This window comes from Malaclemys terrapin, chromosome 3 (genome assembly GCF_027887155.1).
Source record: "Malaclemys terrapin pileata isolate rMalTer1 chromosome 3, rMalTer1.hap1, whole genome shotgun sequence".
Taxonomy (NCBI): Eukaryota; Metazoa; Chordata; order Testudines; family Emydidae; genus Malaclemys; species Malaclemys terrapin.
Window position 1 is genome coordinate 74,951,440 of NC_071507.1, and position 23,817 is coordinate 74,975,256.

Sequence of the window (23,817 nt, forward strand, 5' to 3'; positions counted from 1 at the left end):
AAGGGAATTAGTCACAGTCTCAGAGGACCATAGCAGTTTGTACTATTGGCCTGGAGCTGCAAATTAAAAAATTATGAAAGGCAAAGAAAATGCTACATTAGTAAGAGTAACTTGATGGTGGGGGTTCGCAATGCACCATACCTGCAGCTCTTCAAAAATGGCTTAGACAAGACATGAGAGGCAAAGATATAGGGAGCAATCTTGTAAAATACAGAGGGTGAGAGCATCAGCCTTAAAGGACTAAGTGGCCTTGTTCTTTCTGTGATTCTCTCATGTCAAAATCACTAATAAAATGACAGATGGATGTTTGTGATTGATAAAAGGAGACTATTAGTGCTTGTGAAAGGAGCTACACTGATGACAAGTATAACGTAGACAGGGACCTCCTAAGGTTCCTGAATCCTGACCACAAAAGACTGGTCTGTATAGACAAATGGCTATTTCAACCTCTACCCTCATTTACTTCCTGTTTCATGTGTATTTTTTACTTCTCCATCATCATTCATTCTTTGACTTATTTGCTAAAACTAACCAGAATACATGACCACATACAATACAATGTTGGTAGCTTCCTTGTACCCAGCATGCATCAAAAAACATCAGCAAATCCCCTCCAACATCTTATAAAGAGCGTGTCTTGAAATATTTTGTATAACTTGTTCATACCTTAACTACAAGGTAACGGCTGAAATATTTAAAAATGCAAATATTAATGTATGCACTTGTAAATGTAATTGGACCTTAAAATATCTAACGGTACATTAGGTAAGTACTGTAATTGAATTCGTAGACATAATACAATAATGCTTTTTCAACTGGTGCATTGTCACATAGCCTTGTACTTCAGCCTGGAAGTAGCTTTCTCCCATGGCACACTTCTGACTTCATTTTAAAGTTTAATTCTTTCCAGACAGTTGCAAAAGAATTAATTCTCTGCAGAATTTGGCAGCAGTCATGTGAATAAGCTATTATTTATGCTGCATTCCATTTTACAACATCCCATTTCAGAAGCTTGGCAACAAAAATCTTAGGAAATCAGTTTGATCAGTGATAGTTAAAAGCTATAACATTTAAAGATTTCCCTTCCTTTTTGCATGAATCCAAAATGCAGTATTTGAATAGCTTTCCTTCCTTTTCAGTATTTGACAGATTTGCTTGAAGGATCATACTTGAAAAAACTGAATGTCACCATTAGAATCAGAATGAGTTACTGAAAATACACAGTTTAATAAGAAAAACATAATACTCTCATTACATGTGGTTTTATTCTCAACTTTTTGGAGTTTTCTTCTGAATCTTATGTTTTGAATACCACATCCAGGTCACTATAGCGAACTGTGGGCTAGTATCTCAGTGGAGGGAGCAGGGGATGCAGGGCAGAAGACATTCACACCCATGGTCCACAGCCACTCCATGAAGCATACCTCTACCCACTTTCAACAATGCCAGCCAAATCTTGCTCACATCAGTGAACCCATTATCAGCTGGGAGGAGACATATGTCCCTGTGAATGGCGGGTGGGCAGATTTATTCAGTAGGTGCAGATGTATATAATGAAATGGTAAGCATCTGTTCCACCACCAAAGATGGGCCCATTGTTCATTAACGTGGTTTCACACATATTGGGTGCTACAGAGTCTTGGGCTCAAACAGTAGAGAATGATGTGGAAGGTCTGATGTGGAAGGTCAAGATTAAGGAGACATCCCTCTTCTATTCATATATCTATCTGCAAAGTCCATATTCTTCCTTCTGAATTTAGTTATTGAAACAAGTACTTCATTGATCTTTAAAACTAAGTCAACATCATCAGCCTGGTGCTCAGAAGCAAAATCTATAACAAACCACTGTATGTGCTTTTGTGAGAGGGAAAACCTCTTCTGCTAACATCTCAGGGGGGTAGTGAATAAGAAAACAAATCAATTCCTGGCAGCTGTTTCCTATTTTTATAATCATAATTATAAACCAAAATTCTGGGTTCAAAGAGCAATGGAATGTTAGGGTATTTGAAATCTCAACCCTGCTCTGGACCCAAATTTCAGAATGGCCCCTGTATTTCTGTTCAGCTGAACTGACAGCCTACATCTGAACAGCCCTAGAGGTTGGGAAGGATTGAAATATGATTTTTGTGGCTTTTAAACTCCATATTCATAACAATTACTTCCCACTTCTCTTAGCTACAACTGAGTGCTAATGAAGCTACTGATTTGCCTTTATGACTGGATGAAGTTGTGGACTTTGAGTGAAAAAGATGCAAAGTGGGATCACCACAGAGCACAGGAGGATAATAATTTCAACAAAAAGACGGCAGAGAGTGATCCTGATTGTTAAATCAGGTATTAACTAGCAAACTCAGTAAGAAAAGGCTCAAATGTTAGCAAAACCATCTTGCTTCCATTCTGAATTTCTCTTTTTATTTGTAAAGACTGCCATTACAATTGAAAAGGACTCAAAATGGAGTGATGTACACATCATTGGTGCTTCATGATGAACCTGATGGAATCCCTGAATGGATATTGCTTCAGCTTTGATTTTAAAAAATGGTCTAACAAGAAAATCTTTAACTCCACTATTGATCACAGGTGGCAAAAATAAAAGAAAGAGAAAAAGAAATTAAACCAAAACTACTGTTAAGTTCATAACATATACATTGTTGGCTGATGACACTGATTCCAAATGTACAATAAAGCCCACAACACTTTATTACTATGAGTATGATTATTGTGATTGTTTTTCTCATGTTGATCAACTTGCTTTTGAAGGTTGTTGTTTTTTGTTTCTTGGTTTTAAACTTGCATAATAAACATGCAATGAAATATTTCTTTTTAAAGTGTTTTTCAATCTGTTTTCATACAAAGATTTCATAAAGTTGCAGTGTTGCATCAGAGCATTACCAAAATAAGAGCAAGAGCAAAAGAGGAAGGTAAATGTGAACTTAGCTTGATGAGAATAACCTACTCTTGTCCTGAGACACGCCACAATCTTATTAAAAAGATGTGCACAGTCAAACCCCTCCCCCCGCAACCTCACCAAAACACAAAATAAATATTAACTGGGAAGAAAGGGACGGCACAAAGAAAAGATAATATGTCATCATGCACTCATCTTCTGCATAGCTCAACCCACATATAGTAAGGCACTATTTCCCCACAACTTAGTGTCCAAAACAATCCTTTACAGTGCTCTGTGAACTATATAGTTTCTTCCAGGATGATGAAATAAATAGATTGAATAAATGTCACTACCACATTACCCCACGTGTGTTCTCAGAATCAAGGGATTCATCTGGCAGTCTCATAAAATAATTGCCTCTTCGTGTGTGTGCATGTTATGTATGGGGATTTATGTGTGGGTGTGTGGTTTTTTCCCCCCCATGAGTTGCTGTTTTAAGTTTTCATTGTTCTTTACTCCATTGTTCTCAAAGCAAATAAACAGGGAAAAAACCCAGCACAGTCAGGTAATCAGAAACATAGCTTTGGTGCTCCAAAAAGCACACAGCTTTGGAGAGTCGAGAAATCAGTTCTTCCCTAAGAGTTGGGAGATGGATAGATATATTTTCAGTGGCGATTCGTATTTAGTTGAGCTGGTCTTCATACTGTTTTCGGAAGCAGTCACCAGCAGGGAAAAACTCCCAGCACCGTTCTTGATACATTTTCCATACATAGGATTCCTGCAAGACACAGGAGATTTAAATAATTAATCTGATTCAGTGAGAGTACATTAGTCATCCCTCATCTTTCAAAAAAGACTACATTCTGTTCTAAATTTTCTGATTCAATTCAAAATTGATCTGCTGTGTATGAACCTATATGTGATGGAACACACTAACAACTTAGTTCATTTTAGTCTAGGCTTTTGGGTTTCTATCTCCTGGATGAAAGTATTATAGAAACACACATATGTTAGGCTAGGGAGTAGTTTAAAGAGACTCTTGAAGAGCTCAGGAATTTTGACCTTCTTTCTGGTGAAATAAAAAATGGAGACAAAGGGTACGTCTACACTACCCACCGACTCGGCGGGTAGTGATCGATCTATTGGGGATCAATTTATCGCGTTTAGGGTAGACGGGATAAATCAATCCCTGATCGCTCTGCCTGTACTCCATTGCGGCGAGAGGCAGAAGCGGAGTCGACAGGGGAGCAGCGGCAGTCGACCCTGCACTGTGAGGACACGAGGTAAGTTGGCCTCAGATATGTCGACTTCAGCTACGCTATTCTTGTAGCTGAAGTTGCGTATCTTAGGTCAATTCCTCCCCCCCAAATGTAGACCTGGCCAAAACAATTAGTTTTGCTCTTTTATGTCCAGGAGCAACTTGAAGCTCAAGTACAGTTGCCTGCAATACCAAACTGTAGCTAAGGATTAGTGTTTTAATGATCCTTAAAGGAACCTCCGCTGAATTTCTACATCAGCATTTCAAACATGCCCGTGTACAATATATAAAATAATACAATGGCTTTAATGATATCAATTTCTGGTAGAATCCATAAATGGGAAGTTTCCCCTAACTATAGGTTTTATCCCCACCTGTTTTAACATATAGTTTACTGTCCAAGGGATCTAGTCTTGTCCTGATGTATAGCGCTTATACCAAATATATCCCTACATTCATTGAATCTGGTGTATTGCACATTTTAAGGGTGACTCTTCAGCTTTTGAATAATACAGTAAAAACAAAACGAGACAGCATTTTATTGTAGCAAATACCAGCGATTCAGTTGATTAGATAGCTCAGAGGGCTCTCTCATTCCCCACATCTAAATGAAAGCATTGAATAACTAACCAGACTGGAGTGATTACTGGTAGTCACTGTCTGGACTCAGTGTATGCAGTGGGTCAACACACACAATAAGTAAGGTCAAACAATGGAGCAAACATAAATGCAGCAGTATTTTTCCCTAACAAATATTATCAATTTACAAAACAGAGGTAAACATTTTAGTCTAGTTTAACATGTCATTGTCAAAGGACAAAATAGATATTCAGAAATAGTAAAACAAGTTTATAAAATGTGCACCCAGTCAAGACTGACAGGCCGTATATAGACAGAACATGATTACAGTAGTTTAGTATATTTGTCAGATTTCAGAGAGAACAGTTTAAACAAACAGCAAAAATGTGCTGTATCCCTGTGGTGTACTGTAAGCAATCTCTGTGTGTGTAGGACCTGCAACTACCCATCACTTTACCGATCACTCTTACACAGCTCTCAGTGGGAATTCCAGCTGTCTGAGCACGTTTGGCACACTTTTTTTCTGTTGACAATTGTAGCTAAAAGGCTTGAGGAAGTGTCAAAAGGTTTGGAAGAACATTTCAAAGAACAGTGAAGGCAAGAAAAAAAAATCTCGGTAAAATAAATCTTTGGGGCATCATTTCCCAAAGGGTTTACCTTTTATCTGCACCCAAAAAAGCATGTAGCCACCTACATCTGGACTCAAAATGTGAATGTTTGTAAAGAAAGCAGATCTTTACATTCCAGTTTATACAATTCATGCACATAGATGCTCATTCAAAAAAGGAAGCCACTGGAAGATATGGCCTGTGAAGACTAACAAGCACCCTTGCCAAAAATATGGTTTAGTTCTGGTTGCCCTTGTGAAGGTGTAAAAGGAATGAGGGCAAGGAAAGTCTCTTCTCATCAAGTGCACCTGTGCAAGATGCAACCCATATCACGTTTGTGGGTTTTGAATGCCAACAGTGTTTCACGTAACAGGGGTGTTGTGAGGAATAATACATGAATGATTGCTACAGTGAGGTGAGCCTTATAAGTATGTAGTGTGACAGACCCAGACCAGTGGGGTACAGGAATCTGGTAGAGGGCAAATATACTGGTCACTGGATGAGTAGTTTTCTGTTCCCTGAGTGACCAGAGCAGGGGCTGCACTAGAGTATTCAGGAACCTGCTAGAACCAGTTAAGGCAGGCAGGCTAATTAGGACACCTGGAGCCAATTAAGAAGTTGCTAGAATCAATTAAGACAGGCTAATCAGGGCACCTGGGTTTTAAAAAAGGCGCTCATGTCAGTTTGTGGTGTGAGTGTGAGGAGCTGGGAGCAAGAGGTGCAAGGAGCTGAGAGTGAGAGGGTGAGGGTGTGCTGCTGGAGGACTGAGGAGCACAAGCGTTATCAGACACCAGGAGGAAGGTTCTGTGGTGAGAATAAGGAAGGTGTTTGGAGGAGGCCATGGGGAAGTAGCCCAGGGAGTTGTAGCTGTCATGCAGCTGTTACAGGAGGCACTATAGACAGCTGCAGTCCACAGGACCCTGGGCTGGAGTAGAGGGCGGGCCCGGGTTCCCCTCAAACCTCCCAATTGACCTGGACTGTGGGTTCTTCCAGAGGGGAAGGCCTTTGGGCTGTTCCCCAAACCACATGGTGAATCTCTGAGTCAAGAAAATCCGCCAATAAGCTCAGGACCCACCAAGATAGAGGAGGAACTTTGTCACAGTAGCTAGATAGAAAGACAACCCAAAGAGGGCATAGGCAGGGCTCCAACTTTCAGCAATGCAGCTGTCAGCACTGTGGGAGAATCTATGATATACTTCCCAAAAAGAGAAGTAGGAGGAGGCTCTGAGTACACTCGTGTCAGAACTGAGATCCCCACTTTGAACTTTAGGGTACAAATGTAGGGGCCTGCGTGAAAAACTTCTAAGCTTAACTACCAGCTTAGCTCTGGTTCGGCTGCCACCATCAATGGATTCCCTCCCTGGGAAGCCTTGAAAAACCCTCACCAAATCCCTGGTGAAAACAAATCCAAAACCCCTTGGATCTTAAAACAAGGAGAAATTAACCATTCCCCTCCTTCCTCCCACCAACTCCTGGTGAATCAGTTCCAACCCCCCCCTGGGATCTACAACAGGGAGAAATTAACCATCCCCCCTCCTTCCTCCCACCAACTCCTGGTGAATCAAGATCCAAAACCCCTTTGGATCTAAAACAAGGAAAAATCAATCAGGTTCTTAAAAAGAAGGTTTTTAATTAAAGAAAAAGGTAAAAATCATCTCTGTAAAATCAGTATGGAAATTAACCTTACAGGGTAATCAAACTTAAAGAGCTCAGAGGACTCCCCTCTAGTCTCAGGTTCAAAGTACAGCAAACAAAGATAAACACTCTAGTAAAAGGTACATTTACAAGTTGAGAAAAACAAAGGAAAACTAACACGCCTTGCCTGGCTATTTACTTACAAGTTTGAAATAGGAGAGGCTTGTTTAGAAAGATGTGGAGAACCTGGATTGATGTCTGGTCCCTCTCAGTCCCCGAGAACGAACACACTCCCAAACAAAGAACACAAACAAAAGCCTTCCCCCCCCAAGATTTGAAAGTATCTTGTCCCCTAATTGGTCCTTTAGGTCAGATGCCAGCCAGGTTACCTGAGCTTCTTAACCCTTTACAGGGAAAAGGATTTTGGAGTCTCTGGCCAGGAGGGATTTATAGTACTGTACACAGGACAGCTATTACCCTTCCCTTTATAGTTATGACAACTCGCCTCAGAGGGCATTCTCTCTGGCCTCTGGCTACATCCCTCTGGTATGGTGTATCTGTTCACCATCCATGGCTGTGCCATCTAAAGCCCCTGCAGAGCCCACTGAAATTAACAAAAAATAAATGAGAGTCTGCAGTTCTTATCTTTGCAAGAGTGATTTGGGGGTGGTGTACAGCAGTGTACAGTGTCTTTAGGCTGCTCCTTGTGCTGGATTGTTCCTTGGGTGAGCCAGCCCTATTCTGCATGCTGGTGAAAGGGAGGGAAGGGAATGGATCCATAGTCCTGCCTCCTTGCTCTCCAGGGAGGGGAGAGAAAAAGTGAGCATAGGAACTAATAGGCTGAGCTGAGCAAGTGGTTAGAATTTCATTTGGATAAAATGTTGTGAAATTTAAGAAGCTTTAGTTTTATCTGTTCTCCTCTTAAATGAATGTCACCTGCCTGAATTTCATGTGTATCTGGGCTGTATGTCATTAATGGACACACTGTTACTCATTGTACATGAACAAATTCTCTTCCCCTTGCCAAATTTGGGAATGCTTATTCCAATCTGAAAGTTAGAATCCAGTTTGATATCCTCGTTAAGAGGTGCAAGTCTCACTATAATTGTCCTTATGTCTAATAAGCCTGCCTCTTATGGAAATCACCAGCTTTCAATATTGCTTATACAGTACCATGGGAGAAAATGGTATTTTACAGAGATCCATGGCACTGTCCTGGCTTTGAAAAGAATACAATATAAATTACAAGTAACCACGTAAGTAATAACAATAACAAAGGAAGCGAGGGAGATAGCCAATAGGAAAAAGTCAAGTGACTTGTTATTTTAATGGGATGTACGTATTTTGTTAGTTGCAATTTTCCTTTCATGCTTATTTTGGGGAGACAAGTTTTAAGAGTACAAAATCAGGTACCAGAACAGATGCAAAGGTGCTGAAGAGGAGGTTAACAATGAAACTCTGGTCAAAATAAGTGAGTTTTAAGGAATGTTTTGAATGAGGTCACTTGTTCCACAGGGAGAGCTTCATACGATTGGTTAGAATTCTTATCTAGTTGTGCCATACTGAACATTCCTGACTTTTATCACTAACAGTTTTTAAATAGTACTGGTATAAACAGTGCTCACTTACCTGTCCTGTATGCTCTGTTTCATCTTTGTTAATGAGATACATCAGAAAAAATCTACAGACAAAGACATTTTCATCAGAAACAAGCACATGGAAATATCAGAAAACCAAGGAGAAATACAGACAGATGGATGTTTGGCATTATGTTTTATAGAATAAGAATAATTCTGTTAATGGATATACAATATACGCATGACATTTAGAATTTTAGATATATATTAAACCACACACAATCTCAACACTTCTGAGGTTCACCCATCATTCATTTTTACTAGCTGACTACAATTAATAATGGATGACCCTCAAAAGAGTAAGAGATTCGAGTTTTGTTTACTATAACCATGCAGCAGTTATGATGCTTAGATGAAGCTTTCCCAACCCTTCTAATAGGAAAATTATAACTGAAATGTTCTTGTCTCAGACTAGTGAATTAGGGCTTTATTGTACACACTTACATTGGTGAATAGTCAAGGAGACTGTTTCCATGAATACACATTATTCAAGATGATTAGGGCTTTCAGAATCAGTTTATTAAACAGTTTATTAAAGAGGGTGTTTTATTAGATCTTGTGGTTCAAACTAGTCAATACAGATGAAAAAACTTTGACAGCAGAATATAACCCTGTGGTTTTATTAATACTCTAGGCTTGATGCTTTGGCATATTTACACACATGCTGATGATTTCATAATCTAGCTCATTTTTATATTAAATCCATTCTAGACATGACATCTCTCTCTATAAAATATAAACGTAAAGCATGACCATTAATTTTGAGTGCCCAATTTGAGGTACCTAGGACCAGATTTTTCAGAATACTTAGCATTAGATAGCACTTTATATATTCAAATGCAGCTTCCATTGACTTTAGTTGCAGCTGTGAGAACCAAGCACTTCCGTCTCAAGTTGGGCACCCAGATAATCAAGAATACACAATTAGTAGCCATTTGTGGAAAAAATGGTTTAAATGGCTTGATTAGCACCACACAGGAACTCTATAGCATAGACAGTGATAGGATCCAATTCTCCAGGGCAGCATTCAACTGCCTTAACTGTGCGGCTGTCCTTTTTATGCTATCTGTTCCCTACTTCATTTGCTATACACCTTCCAATTTCTGCTGCAAATAACAGTTTCTTTCACTACACAGCACTAATTCATTCCCAGAGCAGGGCTCATTCTGTGCACTGAATGAGACAGGGCCCATGGAATAAATACTATGCAATCATGTAATTAAAGTCTGCATCATAATACATATGCATAGTGGGGCTGAATTAAGGTTACACAGGCAACCTTTAACCTGGCATTACCTATCACAATGAGAAAAATGGAAAGGAATCTTTCTCTATACCTCTCTTGTTCACTCATACAGCATATAAAATCTATACAGTGGTCCTTCTCCCTTATTTTGTGGGACTGATTAGTTACTTGCAAGGGCTGATGGAAGTCATGAGTTATTGATGTTTGTGTGGTTCTGTACTTACAGATAATTGGCCAAGTTGTGCTCCTGCAGGGTATGTGTTTCAAAGCCATGGGGCACTGTGTCAAAGTAGTCATTGCCTATCCCACAGATAAAGCATTTGGTCTAAAAAAATCCAGAAAATATATACATTGTTGAAATGCTCTATAACAGTGCTAGCTTCTTTGGAAAAAAAACCCAATAAGCACACAACAATTTATTTAGAAATTCTGAAACATGAAATATACTATGTGCTTAATAAAGGTTTTTGCTTTAAGGACTCAGCCTAAGCCTCAGCCAAGCACATGAACAGAAATTTAATTGCTGTCACAATCACTTCTTGCTGTTTGGTAAAAAAATCTTTGGCATCAATAACTGAATAGGAATAGATCAGGAGAAAAGAGGGCATGAATTAATCAGGGCTGAAAAGCAATTTTTCCTTTTTGTTCTCGCCAGGCTACTTAAATGAATATAAGAGTCACTGTAGTCCATAGCAATCTTTACCTCAAAGGTAGTTATGTTTACCCATTTGAAACTGAATACACTCTCAGTTGAGATTACAGAACACAGCAGGTACCTGATACTCTTCTGAATTCTGACAGTCAGATTTAAACAAGAAAATGGGAACTCTGCAGGAACAGACTACTTTCACTTAGGATATCCAAAGAAAATACACAAGTGAGATTAACCATAACAGGGGACTGGACAAGATGACCTCTTCCAGTCCTATGATTCTATGATTTGTAACCTGGTTTCATTAATGCTGAATATTGGGAACCTCCAAGCTAAACTAAAAAAGCCTTCACCAACCACTGAGGTCAGTTTTGTTCTATTCAGCCAGAGCTGACAAAGTTAAAATAAAATAAAATCCTTAGCATTAACATAAAAAGACACACAAAAATAAATTGGTAGGTGTTTTGGCTTAGTTTTGCTAGTTTATCACCTATAAGGAGCCAGATGTACCAAAGAACCAACTGAGATTGCAGGTAGTGGACAAATAGGTCTAAAATGTGTCAAGAGCAGAATATCAGTTTTGATTAACTGTGTCCTGTGTGATTCTAACTGGTAGTGCTGAAGTGCAGTCAAAGAGCTCTCTCTCCACTGTACCCCTTTCACAGGCAAAAGTGGGCAACAGTAAATGCTATTCTGTAACCTGGCTGTTAGCAGAGCACTTTGATTAAAAGGAATTGTATTAAGACTGTTCTACAGAATGCTACATAATTGTTTCTGTAGGCTTTTATGTGATATAGTAATATATTTGCTCTAAGAAGATATTTAAAAAGTCATTCAGTCAAAAAAAGTCAGTCATGGAAAGTCATCTCAGTAGACCAGACTCTCAGTTTTATTTGTCAAGTATCAGAGGGGTAGCCGTGTTAGTCTGGATCCGTAAAAAGCAACAGAGAGTCCTGTGGCACCTTTAAGACTAACAGATGTATTGGAGCATAAGATTTCGTGGGTGAATGCTCACTTTGTCGCATCCGACGAAGTGGGCATTCACCCACGAAAGCTTATGCTCCAATACATCTGTTAGTCTTAAAGGTGCCACAGGACTCTCTGTTGCAGTTTTATTTGTGTGACTTCAATATGGTTTCACTGAGGGGTAACTGAGGACAGAATCTTGCCCAGTATGCTGTTTGATACTGAACCCTTTGTTGTACTGCTAACTGCATACTTTCCTGTCAGTTTAAAATTACTCTCTGATGAATCATCGCATTTGGATAATGAATGGACATTCTGGCAACCAGCACTTTACTTAAATATGATAGAGTGAAGCAACTAGGAGCTTATCATTTCTTACCTCCATGTCTTCTTTAACTTGTTCTTGTTGGTCTCTTAATTCTCCAAAAGCATCAATAATTAAACCTGGTGTTTAAATAAAAATGATACTTAACATTCAAGAGTACAATATGGCGAAATGTGCATACCCAAGGAAACCAAGGTTGCGCTCTGACGGAGTAAGATCAAATGAGAAGTTGTCTCCAGAAGTAGTAGAAACCTTCATATATTTTGAAAATCACTCTAGTGTCTAAATATGTGAAACAAAGCTGACTACACAAAAAGAAAACAAGTCCCTCCAACTAGGCTGGCAGAGATTTTGTAACATACTTTTTAATTGGGTGTTTTGGGACAAGTGGATTTCTGTTTTATATGTACAGCCCTAGCCTTTTCTTTTATATAGTAGGTAAAAGGTAGACACACATTTGTAGGGTAATGGAATCTTTATTTAAAAAAAAAAACCCAACCCAATAAAAGGATACTACTATATACTTAGCAGAGTTCATAGCTTTATTATATGAATACCATGGAGATGGCCAGGGGCTATGTGCATCCTGCAGCTCCTGCGCTCACTATGCTTGTCACTTAGTATGGAATTCCATTAACAGAGCTCCGAAGAAGTAATGGGCCATTTCTTAGAGAAACAGAAAAGGAAAAAACATTCTAGGGTCAGAGACCTATATTATAAATACAAAGGGCCTGATTCTTCCCTCACTTGCACTGGTATAAATAAGACCAATGCCACTGAAGTTAATGGAGTTTACTGCTGTACAAATTGTGAAAGTGAGATGAGAATTAGGCTCAAGTTTTACAGTTAAGACCTGTCAACTTATATTCAGTTACTCACAACCAGGGAAACCAAACTGGAAAAGCAAACAGCATGAGATACACTGCTTGAGGCTATCAAAACCTGGAATTCTGTTTTTTACAAATGCCTTTTAAAAACAAAAGTTTGCTTGAATCTTTGAGACAACACATCAGAATTGTAAACAATTTGCCACATAGCTGAGAACTCTTATCTAAGCACACCTATAAGAAGCTGGGAGGTATCCTCTCAGAGCAAAATTCATCATCTAACTACATGTTAGCTGGTACAAGGCAATCAAAGATCATTATTTATAAAAGCAATGAAACCATCAAACTCTTGACATGTGTTACTCCAAAAGGATGTATATATTGATTTGAATTTTTAGAAACTATAACTGTAATAAAAGAGCATCCTCTTCAATGCTGTGGGCATCCTTGACAATTTTGCACCACCACACCTTCTCTGCTACTTTTAGCCTGAACCAGCTAGGTTAAAATTAGCATGGGTATGCCTACACAAGCTGCAATCACACCTTGATTACATAGACACATTGTAAACAAACCAAAGCCCTTTAATTCTCCTAGAACAATTAATACCCCAGGATCAGCATAAATACAATAAAAAATAAATGACTTCCCACAGTCTCCAGAGTACCAAAGCAACACAACCAACTCCCCATCTCCTTACAGCAAAAAAAGAAAAGTGGGTCTTGCAGAGTGCTCTGAAGGATGACAAATTCAGGTTGTTATGGACTTGAGGGAAAGCAAGTTCCAAAGATCCAGGGCCCTGTCAGCCACCTCCTCTCTGGTAACGATTGAGCTTATGCTCAGGCATCTCCACTGACTACCTAGGGATAGTTTGCCACTGGGAGAAAGGAAGTCTATGAGGTAGGTAGGTCCCAGGCCACTTCGGGCTTATAGGTCAAAACCAACCATCTTAAAATCCAGTAACCAACAGTCAGCCAGTGCAGATCACAGGATACAGGTTTACAGACTGGGTCTCAATCTACACCGCATTCTCTCTCAAATAATGAATAAGGCAATGACATCTCCAGCTGGGACAGTTTAAATGGAGATATAAAGCTACATGTCATCAGCACACTGAAGACATTGCAACCTATGCCTCCTCACTAACCTTTCCAAAGGTCTCATGTAAACGATGAACAAAAGAGCTGACAAGATGGAAACATGTGGAATTTCCCATTGGAGAATGTCCTCAGGCAAAGAAGCAATTGTCCAACATGTATGAGCAAAGCAACCTGACACAGTGACAGATGGCACTATATTATGTAGCCTTAATTGCAACATCCCACCTCTCAGAACCCAACTATTTTGGTTGCATGGCAAATCCTTCAATTAATGCTCTCAGTATGTTCATTCTAACAGGCACACATGTTCATCTCTTTCCATCTGCTATTGCTTTTTAAAAAAGTAAGTTTAGCCTTCACAAGAGACAATGGTGAAAGAACAGTTAACTACCCATAACTTTTCTTAGAGATGTGATGCAGACGTGTAATCTACTTAGGTGTGTGAACACCCAGTGCACCAGAGCCAGAGAACTTTGCTTAGCAGTACCCATAGGGGCGGCGCTCATGACTTGTCCCCTAAGCCCTTCATCTGGCCATATGAGGTGGCCTGACCCTCTCAGTTCCTTCACACCAAACGTCAGAAGTACAGACTCCAATGCAGAGGGGACAGAAGGTGGATCGTGGAATACATGTCTGTGCCACATCTTGAAAAATAACAATTAAAAGTAGGTAGCCTTTTCTTCTTCAAGCAGATGCAGCTGTGTAATTCCAGTTAGGTAATTTACAAACAGTACTTGTAGGAGGTGGGGCTCTGAGTCTCTTTAAACAAGGACTGCAGGATTGCCTTCCCAAAGTTTGCATCTGATTTGGATGCAGCAGTAATGGCACAGTGGCTTTTAAAAGTACGTACAGAAGACCAGGTGGCAGCTCTGCAAATGTCCAATATAGAAAGGTCATTGATATTGCCTGGGCTCTTGTGGAATGAGGAGACATAAGGAGGCCTAGTCTGGGCTACTTTGTATGCTGTCAGGATACAGGAATGTACCCACGTGGAGATCATCTGTGAAGAGACTGCTTGACCCTTCATTCAGTCTGCATATGAAACAAAAGAGATGAGGAACAGAAATGTTTGGTCTTATCCAGATAAAAAGCTAAACATCGCCTGACATCCAGTGTTGAGATGTTGTTCCTCTGGGGTTGAATGTGGCTTAGGGAAGAACGCTGGTAAATATATAGCTCAATTCAACTGAAACTGGGAAACCACCTTGGATAAAAACTTAGGATGCAGCATCAGGGTTACTTTGTCTCTAGAAAACTGCATGTAAGGGTGCTCTACCATCAAGCCTGCAATTCACACAACCTCCTTGCAGACGTTATCGCTACAAGGAAGGCAGTTTTCTGACACAGAAGGGAGAAAGAAGAAGTTGCCAAAGGCTTGAAAGGAGGTCTCAGAAGGGTCACTCAGACAGTATTAAGGCCGAACAAAGGAATCACGCTTTAAACGGCGGATAGAGACAAGTGATTCCTTTAAAAAATCTCACTGCCATGGGGTTTGAAAACATTGATGTCCCACGGATTTGTGGATAAAACGCTGAAATCGCTGCCAAGTGGACTCTCAATTAACTCAATGCAAGACCAGAAGACTGAAGATGTAACAGGTACTCCAAGGTTTCCTGGATACAATCCAGCTTCAGTTGAACTCCATGGGCTAATGATCATATCAAGAACCGCTTCCAACTGGCTAAATAGGTCACTCTGGTGGAGGGCTTCTTACTAGTTAGCAAGACTTGCCTGACTGCCTCTGAATATAGTTCTTCCTCCTCATTAACCATGTAGCATCCACTCTCTGAGATGGAGGGAGGTGAGCATTGGGTGCAAAACCTGACTGTGTGGCAGAGTCCGGAGGTGGGGAGGAAGGGATATGGGAGACTAAACTGATGATGTGAGGAGAACAGAGGAACAATACTATCTCAGCCACAGTACAGCAATGATAAAGAGCTTGGCATGATCCAATTTCATCTTGAGAATGACCTGCAGGATGATCAGGATTGGATGCATTGGTGACAACAGTCTTAGTCAGCGGGGACCAAGCGAAGGGAATGCCCTGGCACACATTGCCCTGAACCACCCATTAGCATAAGGCATCTGCCAATCCTGGATTAAGTCAGACTAGTCTGTCCAAGTGATGATGATTCAGATGATAGACCAACTTCAGCCACATTTGAAGAGAATGAAAGTGCATTCTGGCAAATTGGACTACCTGTGTGTATGCAGCCAGATGACCTAATAACCTTAGGCATACATGAGCTGATGTTGAGGGTTGAGACTGCAGTTTCAGACATAGGTGGCAAATAGTGTGGCATCAGTCAGTCAGCAGAAATGCTCTTGAACTTGTAGAGTCTATCAGGGTCCCAATGAACTCAATTCTTTGAGCTGGAACCAATGTTGACTACCCATTGTTTAAAATGAAACATAGACGATCAAGAAAATGTAGCATGAAGCGAACATGAGAGAGGATTTCTTCTATGGATCTGCTCTCAGGAACTAATAGTTCAGATATGGGAAGATATGAATGCCCTCTTCCTGAGATATGCTGTCACTACAATGATGGATTTAGTAAAAATCAGGGAGCGGAGGACAGACCCAAACGGAGTGTGGTGAACTGACAGTGCCAGTTTGCCATGACAAACTGGAGAAACCTCCTGTGGCTCAGAAGAATTGCTACATGGAAATAAGCATTCTAAAGGTCTAGGGCAGCAAATCAGGCATTATGATTTAAGGCAGGGAAGATGTTTGCTAGAGTAACCATACAAAATCTCACATATCTGATGTATTTGTTGAGATCATAGAGGTCAAGGATAGGTCTCAACCCTCCTTTGGGCTTGGGGATCAGGAAACACCAGGAGTAGAATCCCTGTCCCCGATGCTGCAGGGGGATCTGCTCTACAGCTCCAAGCACCAGTAGAGACTGGACCTGCTTGAGGAGCAGTGTCTTCTGAGAGGTGTCCCTGAAGAAAGATGGATTGGGGTGGGGAGGAGGGATGGAGAGGAACTATATGGCATAATCCAATCTGATGGTGCTTAGGACCCAGATGTCTGTGGTATTCGAGTCCCAATATGGGGGCAGCATTGGGAATGAAGAGGAACTGAGGATTGGCACTGGTGGTATCGAATGAGACAGACTCCCATTTGGTACTTGGAGAGTTGCCAGTACTGAGGCTAAAGTAGTCCGAAGCTCAATGAAGGCATCTGCCACCAAGACAACGATGGTGCTGAAATATGCACCAGTGGCTAGGGGGTCTTCAGTGCCAGGCACGTGTTGGCCTCCATTAAACAATCCAAGGCCTGGGCAGCTCTGTGACACAGCCAGGAGGTGCCAAGGGCACAACAGAGGATAAGGCAGTAGAAGTGATGGCACCAGAGTGCTCATGAATCAGTGGAGAGTCTGGGACTGAGAGCAAAGGAGGTCTGATGCCACTCAGTATGCTGCCGGGATGGAAATAGTCACTGCTAGTATCAACATCATGGATACTGGACTCAACAGATGCCCCACGGCCAAAACCGGAGTTGATAGTACAGGCTCTCACTGATTTCAGTCTGATACCAGGGAGAAGTTGAATAGACTTGCTCCATTCCACGTGCCGGAGGGAGTATGGTGCAGATCAGCACTCTTCTTAGGAAATGAGGAGGAGTCTCCCCAAGCCCTAGAATGATCCAAGTTCATTTTATCAGACTTCTTTCTCACTGTACCAGAGGAGAGTGAATGACCCCTCTTTCTCTTGAGGGAAATGCCACAGCCCGAACATGGAGTGGCATCACTTGTCAGATCCAAAAGTGACCACTTATCAGATGAATGGATGAAGGCCTCAGTGCTGAAGCAGTCTTCACGATCTGCTCTACCCGGTGCCAATTCAGCTGCAAGTCTCTCGCCACCAGAGTCCTTTTTGTGAATGACTTGCAGATGGATCATAACTCTCTAATGTCTTCTTCACTGAGACACAATAAATAGCTTGCGTGGGGATCACTGTTGGGGATGGCCCCCTCCCACGATGGACAATGCTTGAACCTGGCTGAAGGCACATCACAGGGCAGCTAACTACTCTAACTAAAACTTAACATGAAACTTAACCAAAGAAAAAGTTCTCAGAAATGGAGAACAAAAGTCTGAGGTGAAGATACTGCAAAGAGCTCCGACTCTAGCCATGGGTAATAAGAAGAAACTTACTGAAAGGGTCAGGGAAGCACCGCCCTTATATGACCAGGGGAGGGGCTAGGGCTAGCACTGCCCATACAGGTACTGCTGGGCAAACTTCTCCAGCTCTGGTGCATTGGGTGCACCCATGCCTAAGTGGAATACACAATTGCATCTACTCAAAGAATATAAGTGATAGGATTAAGTATCAGAGGGGTAGCCGTGTTAGTCTGAATCTGTAAAAAGCAACAGAGGGTCCTGTGGCACCTTTAGACTAACAGAAGTACTGGGAGCATAAGCTTTGGTGGGTAAGAACCTCACTTCTTCAGATGCATGTCTTGCATCTGAAGAAGTGAGGTTCTTACCCACGAAAGCTTATGCTCCCAATACTTCTGTTAGTCTTAAAGGTGCCACAGGACCCTCTGTTGCTTTTTAGTGATAGGATTCTTACTGAAAATTTGACAAAAGCCAAGTATTGGATACTAAAAGCCTTGATTTTGTGTTCCTTTTATGGGAGAGCCTCTCTCTTCATTGGAGAAAGATTGAAAGGCTTGTTTACTATGGGCCAAACACTCCCTTCTGCCCTCCTTTTCTGTGCCTTTTGAAGAACAAATCTATTACCTTGCTGCTCCTCCATATCTTCTCTTCTGTTGTATTAAACTTCTATACTGCACTCATTGTGCTAGTATGAGTGCCTTGAAAGCGGGACAACTCATGGAACGGATCCAGAAAGGATAATGGCAAAAATGGATTGGAGGTCAAGCTGTACTGGAGAGAATCTCAAGAGTCACTAGTCTTTTGCACTACAGGATCCTGCCTACCTGCATGTCCTACTTCATATCTGTTGCAATGATATGTGGTACACCCATCTTGTATGTGTAGCCCCATTCTCTGAATAGAAAAACCATGATGGAGGAGCTGGTATTGCTCTTAGCAGCAATAATGTATTGTGATTAAAGCATTGTAACTTGCCACAGACTTAAAGAGAAGCATGCCCCATTGTGACTGTACCTCAAAATGACATCCTGTACCCACATATTCACCGTTATATGATTATATGTGTTGTCCAAAATATGCCTTGCGAAGTATCATTTGAGAAGTAATGACCCATTGAACATTACTATCCTATTGAATTGTATGTATTACCATTGTATGTGAAATTGTGAAGTTTGCTATACGTTATTGAAATATATTGTGAGTCTGGGAGATGCCCACAGCTGGCCTTCAAGTGGCAACAAAGGAAAAATTAACATCTCCAAGACAGATTTACATTAGGATTAGCCAGCCATGTATTAATGGCCCATTAAAAAGAATCCACTCCCCCAGTGGACCCCTCCTGAAGCACGTAGACAATGCAGGCCCAGTGTCTCAGCAGGGTATCTAGAACACATGATCCCTGACTCCATGTTTGAGACAGTATCTTTCCATTTAGATTGATTGGGGGTTATAAATTGGAGACCGTGACATCAGCCCCGGGCCTCTCTCCTCCCCCACCTACTCTGAAGGTAACAAGAACATTTGAATGAAAAGACTTTGAACTGGGGAGATTGGCTCCAGGCTGAGCAGGGAATTCAGCCTGTGAATTAAGAACTGTGAACTGCTTATAGCGTCTAATGGGGTGAGAAAAACTGCTTGATTCAAATCTTGCTTAGTCCGATAAAGTTTAGAATTTAGATTGTTAATTTACTTTTATTTCTTATGTAATCAACTCTGGCCTCTATGCCTAACACTGATAATCACTTAAAAGCTATCTTTCAGTACTTAAACTTATTTTAATATTTTTTCTTTATTATCAGTGAGTTTGTCTAAAGTGTTTGGTGAATCTGCTCAGATTACAAAGGCTGGTGCATGTCCACTATCCTTTCATGAAATGGCAAACTAAGCAATGAGCTTACATTGTTCAAGAGAAGATCTTGAGCAGTGTAAGACGTTATGTTTCTAGGATGCAAGGCTGGGAAGTGTGGGGGATTTTCTGGTGTTTCCCTGTATATGGTTCATGAGTGGCTTAAAGAGTATTCATGCAATTTAGCTGGGTATGTCCCTGCACGTTGTTGACTGAGTGATTACAGCACCTGGAGGGGTTTGCTGCTTGTCACTAGCAAAGCATCATGAGAGACAGGCCAGGCTGGAGATTTAAGTGGGCACAGCGGTCCCACAATTCCAGGTTGTACCCCAGGTTGTCACACGCATCAAACTGTTTTCCCTCTGAATCCCCCTCTCCTTGCCCTGTCCTCACTCCTGGGGTTATGTGGAGTTGGGGGAAACATCCTACCTAGCTATTATCACCCCTCTTTGGTGACATTTTGGTCTTCTAGTTCCCATTAACATCATGTATGTGGAGGGATGACTGTCGCACTAAGATTCCAGTGGTTTCAAATATCACTTCCCTGTGGCCACAGAGTATGAACACATACCTTGTATGATGGCTAGCAGAATGACAATTACAAAGAAGAAGAAAGTAATGTCAAAGATGATCCGATAGATCTCATATTCATCTCCTGCTGGATCCTCAATTTCATCACCAATGCCTCCACCCGCCCGCACACCGACATACATATGAAACATGTAGCACTGGAAAAGTGAGAAAAGGAAAGAACACATAACCATTTAAAAAACCCATTCTCCAAGACTTTGGCTACTTATTACTACATATTTGTATGACAGTAATACCTAAAAGCCCCAACTCAGAATGGCATCCCACTAGGAGGTACTGCAGAAACAGAGAGACTGTTCCCGAATTGAAAAGCTTTCAGTCTAAATAAGCAAGGCAGAGAAAAGGCAAATTTGACTTTCTTATTTATTTACAGGAGAGGAAACAGAAGCACAGGGGGTGAAATGAAATTACCCAAGGTGGCACAGCAAGTCAATGGCAGAGCTAGGAATAGAAATGAGGTTTCCTGATTCTCAGACCAGTGCCTTATCTACTAGACCATGCTGGATCTCTCCCCCCACACACACCTTTTTTTTTTTTTTTTTTTTTTTGAGGGGGTGTGTAATTTTACAGCAAGATTGGAAATGCTGCTGAGATTCAAGTGGCAAAATTTCATGTTTCCAATTGCAGCATAAAACAAAGAGGAAAGGGTATTACAGCAATTGTATCAGATTGAAAAAACTGCTAACTGCTTGTAAGTAAGTTATATGCTCTTATTGTTGCTTAGCGTGGCCTGGTGAAGTAAGCATGAGGTGACAGTGCAGGCACTGCTATATTCTAATTCTGGCTCTGCAACTGAATTATTACAATTTTATTTAAAAGGCAAGAAATTATATTTCTTTATTCTTTCCCCATCTTCAGTACCTCAAAGGAAAAACAGCTCTTGAGAATCCTTCTTCAGAGGACATGTTAGAGATGCATGAGATAATTAAAGTGCACTTCCATTCTGAAGAGTGACTAGTAATAGCAATGTGGGGCTCCTTGTTTATCACATCACAATGATCTCATACCAAATGTGCTCAGTTTAAGAGTTAAAATCTTTTTTTCTGACTCCCAACCCTACAGACACACTCTGGGATCTTAGGATCAAGCTGGGTTCTTTTCCTTTCCACAACTTCACAAGTCATGATGATTCTACAGTGTGAATGATGTTCTCAGTTATACTTGCACAAGACCTTCTAGAGGCTTGTACAGGTAGTACTGAAGGCACTGTGTCACCTGCAGGATCATTATTGCTGCTGATAAGGGTGTGTTAGAAAGAGAAAGCTTGTCTTTTCGGAGCCCAGGTTGAGTTCTAAATGGGGGTGGTAATTTTTACTTGTAAACTGAGTAAATGGGATATCAAATCGGTGATACGTAATAAATACGGAACCCCAAAAGTGCCATTTACATAAGAATTTTTTAGAGTACAAATCACACTTTAAGAGAACAAAATGAAATTTTAAGAATGAGAAATCTGGATTAAAATACTGCATCTTTGAAAAGCAAATCAGGATGGAACATACTGATATTAACTCATTTTGGTCCGGAGGAAGAGGCAACAGTGAGAGGAGGTAGAAAAAGTATATGGAATTGTGCACTGTGCAGCCCCAAATGCACATGGGCAGGTAAAGAACATAGCTAGCTGTGTGCAAAAGTTCCAGCAGAGGGATTTCATGCCTGATTCTGTGACCATTGCTCTGACTGAGTATTATTTTACTTCAGGAGTAGTCACAGTTAGATCGGGAGGTTATATGCAGACTAAGTTCCTACTCAACATACATGGGGGAAGGATAGCTCAGTGATTTGAGCATTGGCTGGTAAATCCAGGGTTGTGAGTTCAATCCTTACAGGGGCTATTTGGGGCAAAAATCTATCTGGGGATTGGTCCTGTTTTGAGCAGGGGGTTGGACTAGATAACCTCCTGAGGTCCCTTCCAACCCTGACATTCTATGATTCTATAAGGGTAGCAGAATCTGACCCTTTCTGATTAAGGGCAGTGGAAGAAGCTGCAATTACTGTAATTTTTTTCACACCTCTTCAGAACCAGAAAGCTTTGTGGGCTTTCTATTAATGTGTATTAATGTGGGGATTTCTATTAATTCATAAAGGGATATAAATTCCCTACTAGATGACTTTTGATATTTTCTTCAGACTTTGATAAGGGAGTAGTCTGCAAGGGATGGGCAGAAAGAAATCTATTCTGTTCAGGTTCATATACCACCTTTGTCACTTTAGTATCTGAGCGCCTTCCAGTCGTGCATTAAACAATGTCAGTAACATCTGTCACATGTGGTTCCATTTCTTTCTCATCCTCCCTGCAGGGAGGAAATTGTATGTGCAGGGTAGGGTTTTGATAGCTTTTTGGTTTGGGGGCGTTTATTGAGTCATTACTCTCTTCTGAAGCTGAATTATAGGCTTACATGTGTCATGCTATCTTAGACAAATTGTTCCAAATCAGAGTTTTTTCACTCTTTGAATTTTTCATTTTTTGGATTATTTTACACTTTCCCCTCCTCTTGTACTATGATCAGAATAGGATCACATCAAATCTCCATGTTGCTATAATTAGAAATGTAACCTCAACACACATCTTAAAAAACATTCTTAATTTGATCCAATTAAGTAGGAGCCACTCTGCAAACTGCACAGCTGCACAGTATTTCAGACAAATGGAACACAGTTGAACATTAGGGCTTTCCCAATCTGAAGCCACATTTGTAACTTGGACATACTATTGTAGAAGAGCAACAAACCCTGCCTCCTTATAAACTAAATTAGGTCCAGAATTATGTTGTTGGGTTTTTTTTTGGCAGGATAGGGGTGGAATGTTTTTTAATTTTTGTGATGGATGCTACTTGAGGAACCAGATTGTGTTTTTGCAGACTTCCCTGTATAAGTGGTGCATACGATGCTGAAGAAAGCCCAGTGCAGTAAAGACATCAGGCCTGAGAAAGTCATGTTTCCTTCCGTCATCCCTGCTTTCTCCTTTGGCACTTTCCACTTGCAGATGACAACCCCATAGCACTTCCAGTTTAGTTGCATTGACCGGTGCATTAGGAGAGGTGGAGTCAATGTTCCAGCCATTTCCCACCTCTCCCCACACACTTACATGGTCATGGGAGCATCAAGTCCACAGTGCCTGTTTACTGCTATACATCTAGACCCAAGTTCTGGGAAGGCCAAGCAGTTTCTTACTCGCCCTTGAATCCCAGTGTGGCCCTGTAGTACAGGCCACAATCTATCCCATTAGTAGTTTATCTTAATTCCTTTGATTTATCTTTATACAGAACATGTCCATTCATTGCATCTTGCCTTGCCTTCCTCCCATCCCTACAACCTCCACTCTTGACTGGATCAGAGGATTCTGAAATGCAATCAATTCATTTCGCTCTGAAATCAGTTGGAAATTCAAAAAAGAATTAATTATGTCAAGCTACAAAAGTGCCAAGGAGATATTGTACTGTCAGTTATGGTGATTATACTTGCAAGTGGATGTTCTCTACTGACTAATTTACAAACATGCTAAAGCCAAAAAGAAAACCCTTCCAT

The 23,817-nt window shown here is 40.8% G+C and overlaps 1 protein-coding gene across 1 annotated transcript in view; it reads right to left on the bottom strand.

Moving 5' to 3' along the window:
• Positions 1 to 2,384: 2,384 nt before the first annotated feature.
• RYR2 (ryanodine receptor 2) overlaps positions 2,385 to 23,817 on the bottom strand; it is a 687,809-nt gene continuing 666,376 nt past the window's right edge. The window contains exons 102-106 of the mRNA XM_054022704.1: positions 20,270 to 20,426; positions 11,851 to 11,915; positions 10,078 to 10,178; positions 8,600 to 8,651; positions 2,385 to 3,668 (exon numbers count right to left, since the gene is read on the bottom strand). Of these exons, the coding sequence (XP_053878679.1) occupies positions 3,573 to 3,668; positions 8,600 to 8,651; positions 10,078 to 10,178; positions 11,851 to 11,915; positions 20,270 to 20,426 (471 nt within the window). The 3' untranslated portion in view covers positions 2,385 to 3,572. The remainder of the gene's footprint in view (positions 3,669 to 8,599; positions 8,652 to 10,077; positions 10,179 to 11,850; positions 11,916 to 20,269; positions 20,427 to 23,817) is intronic.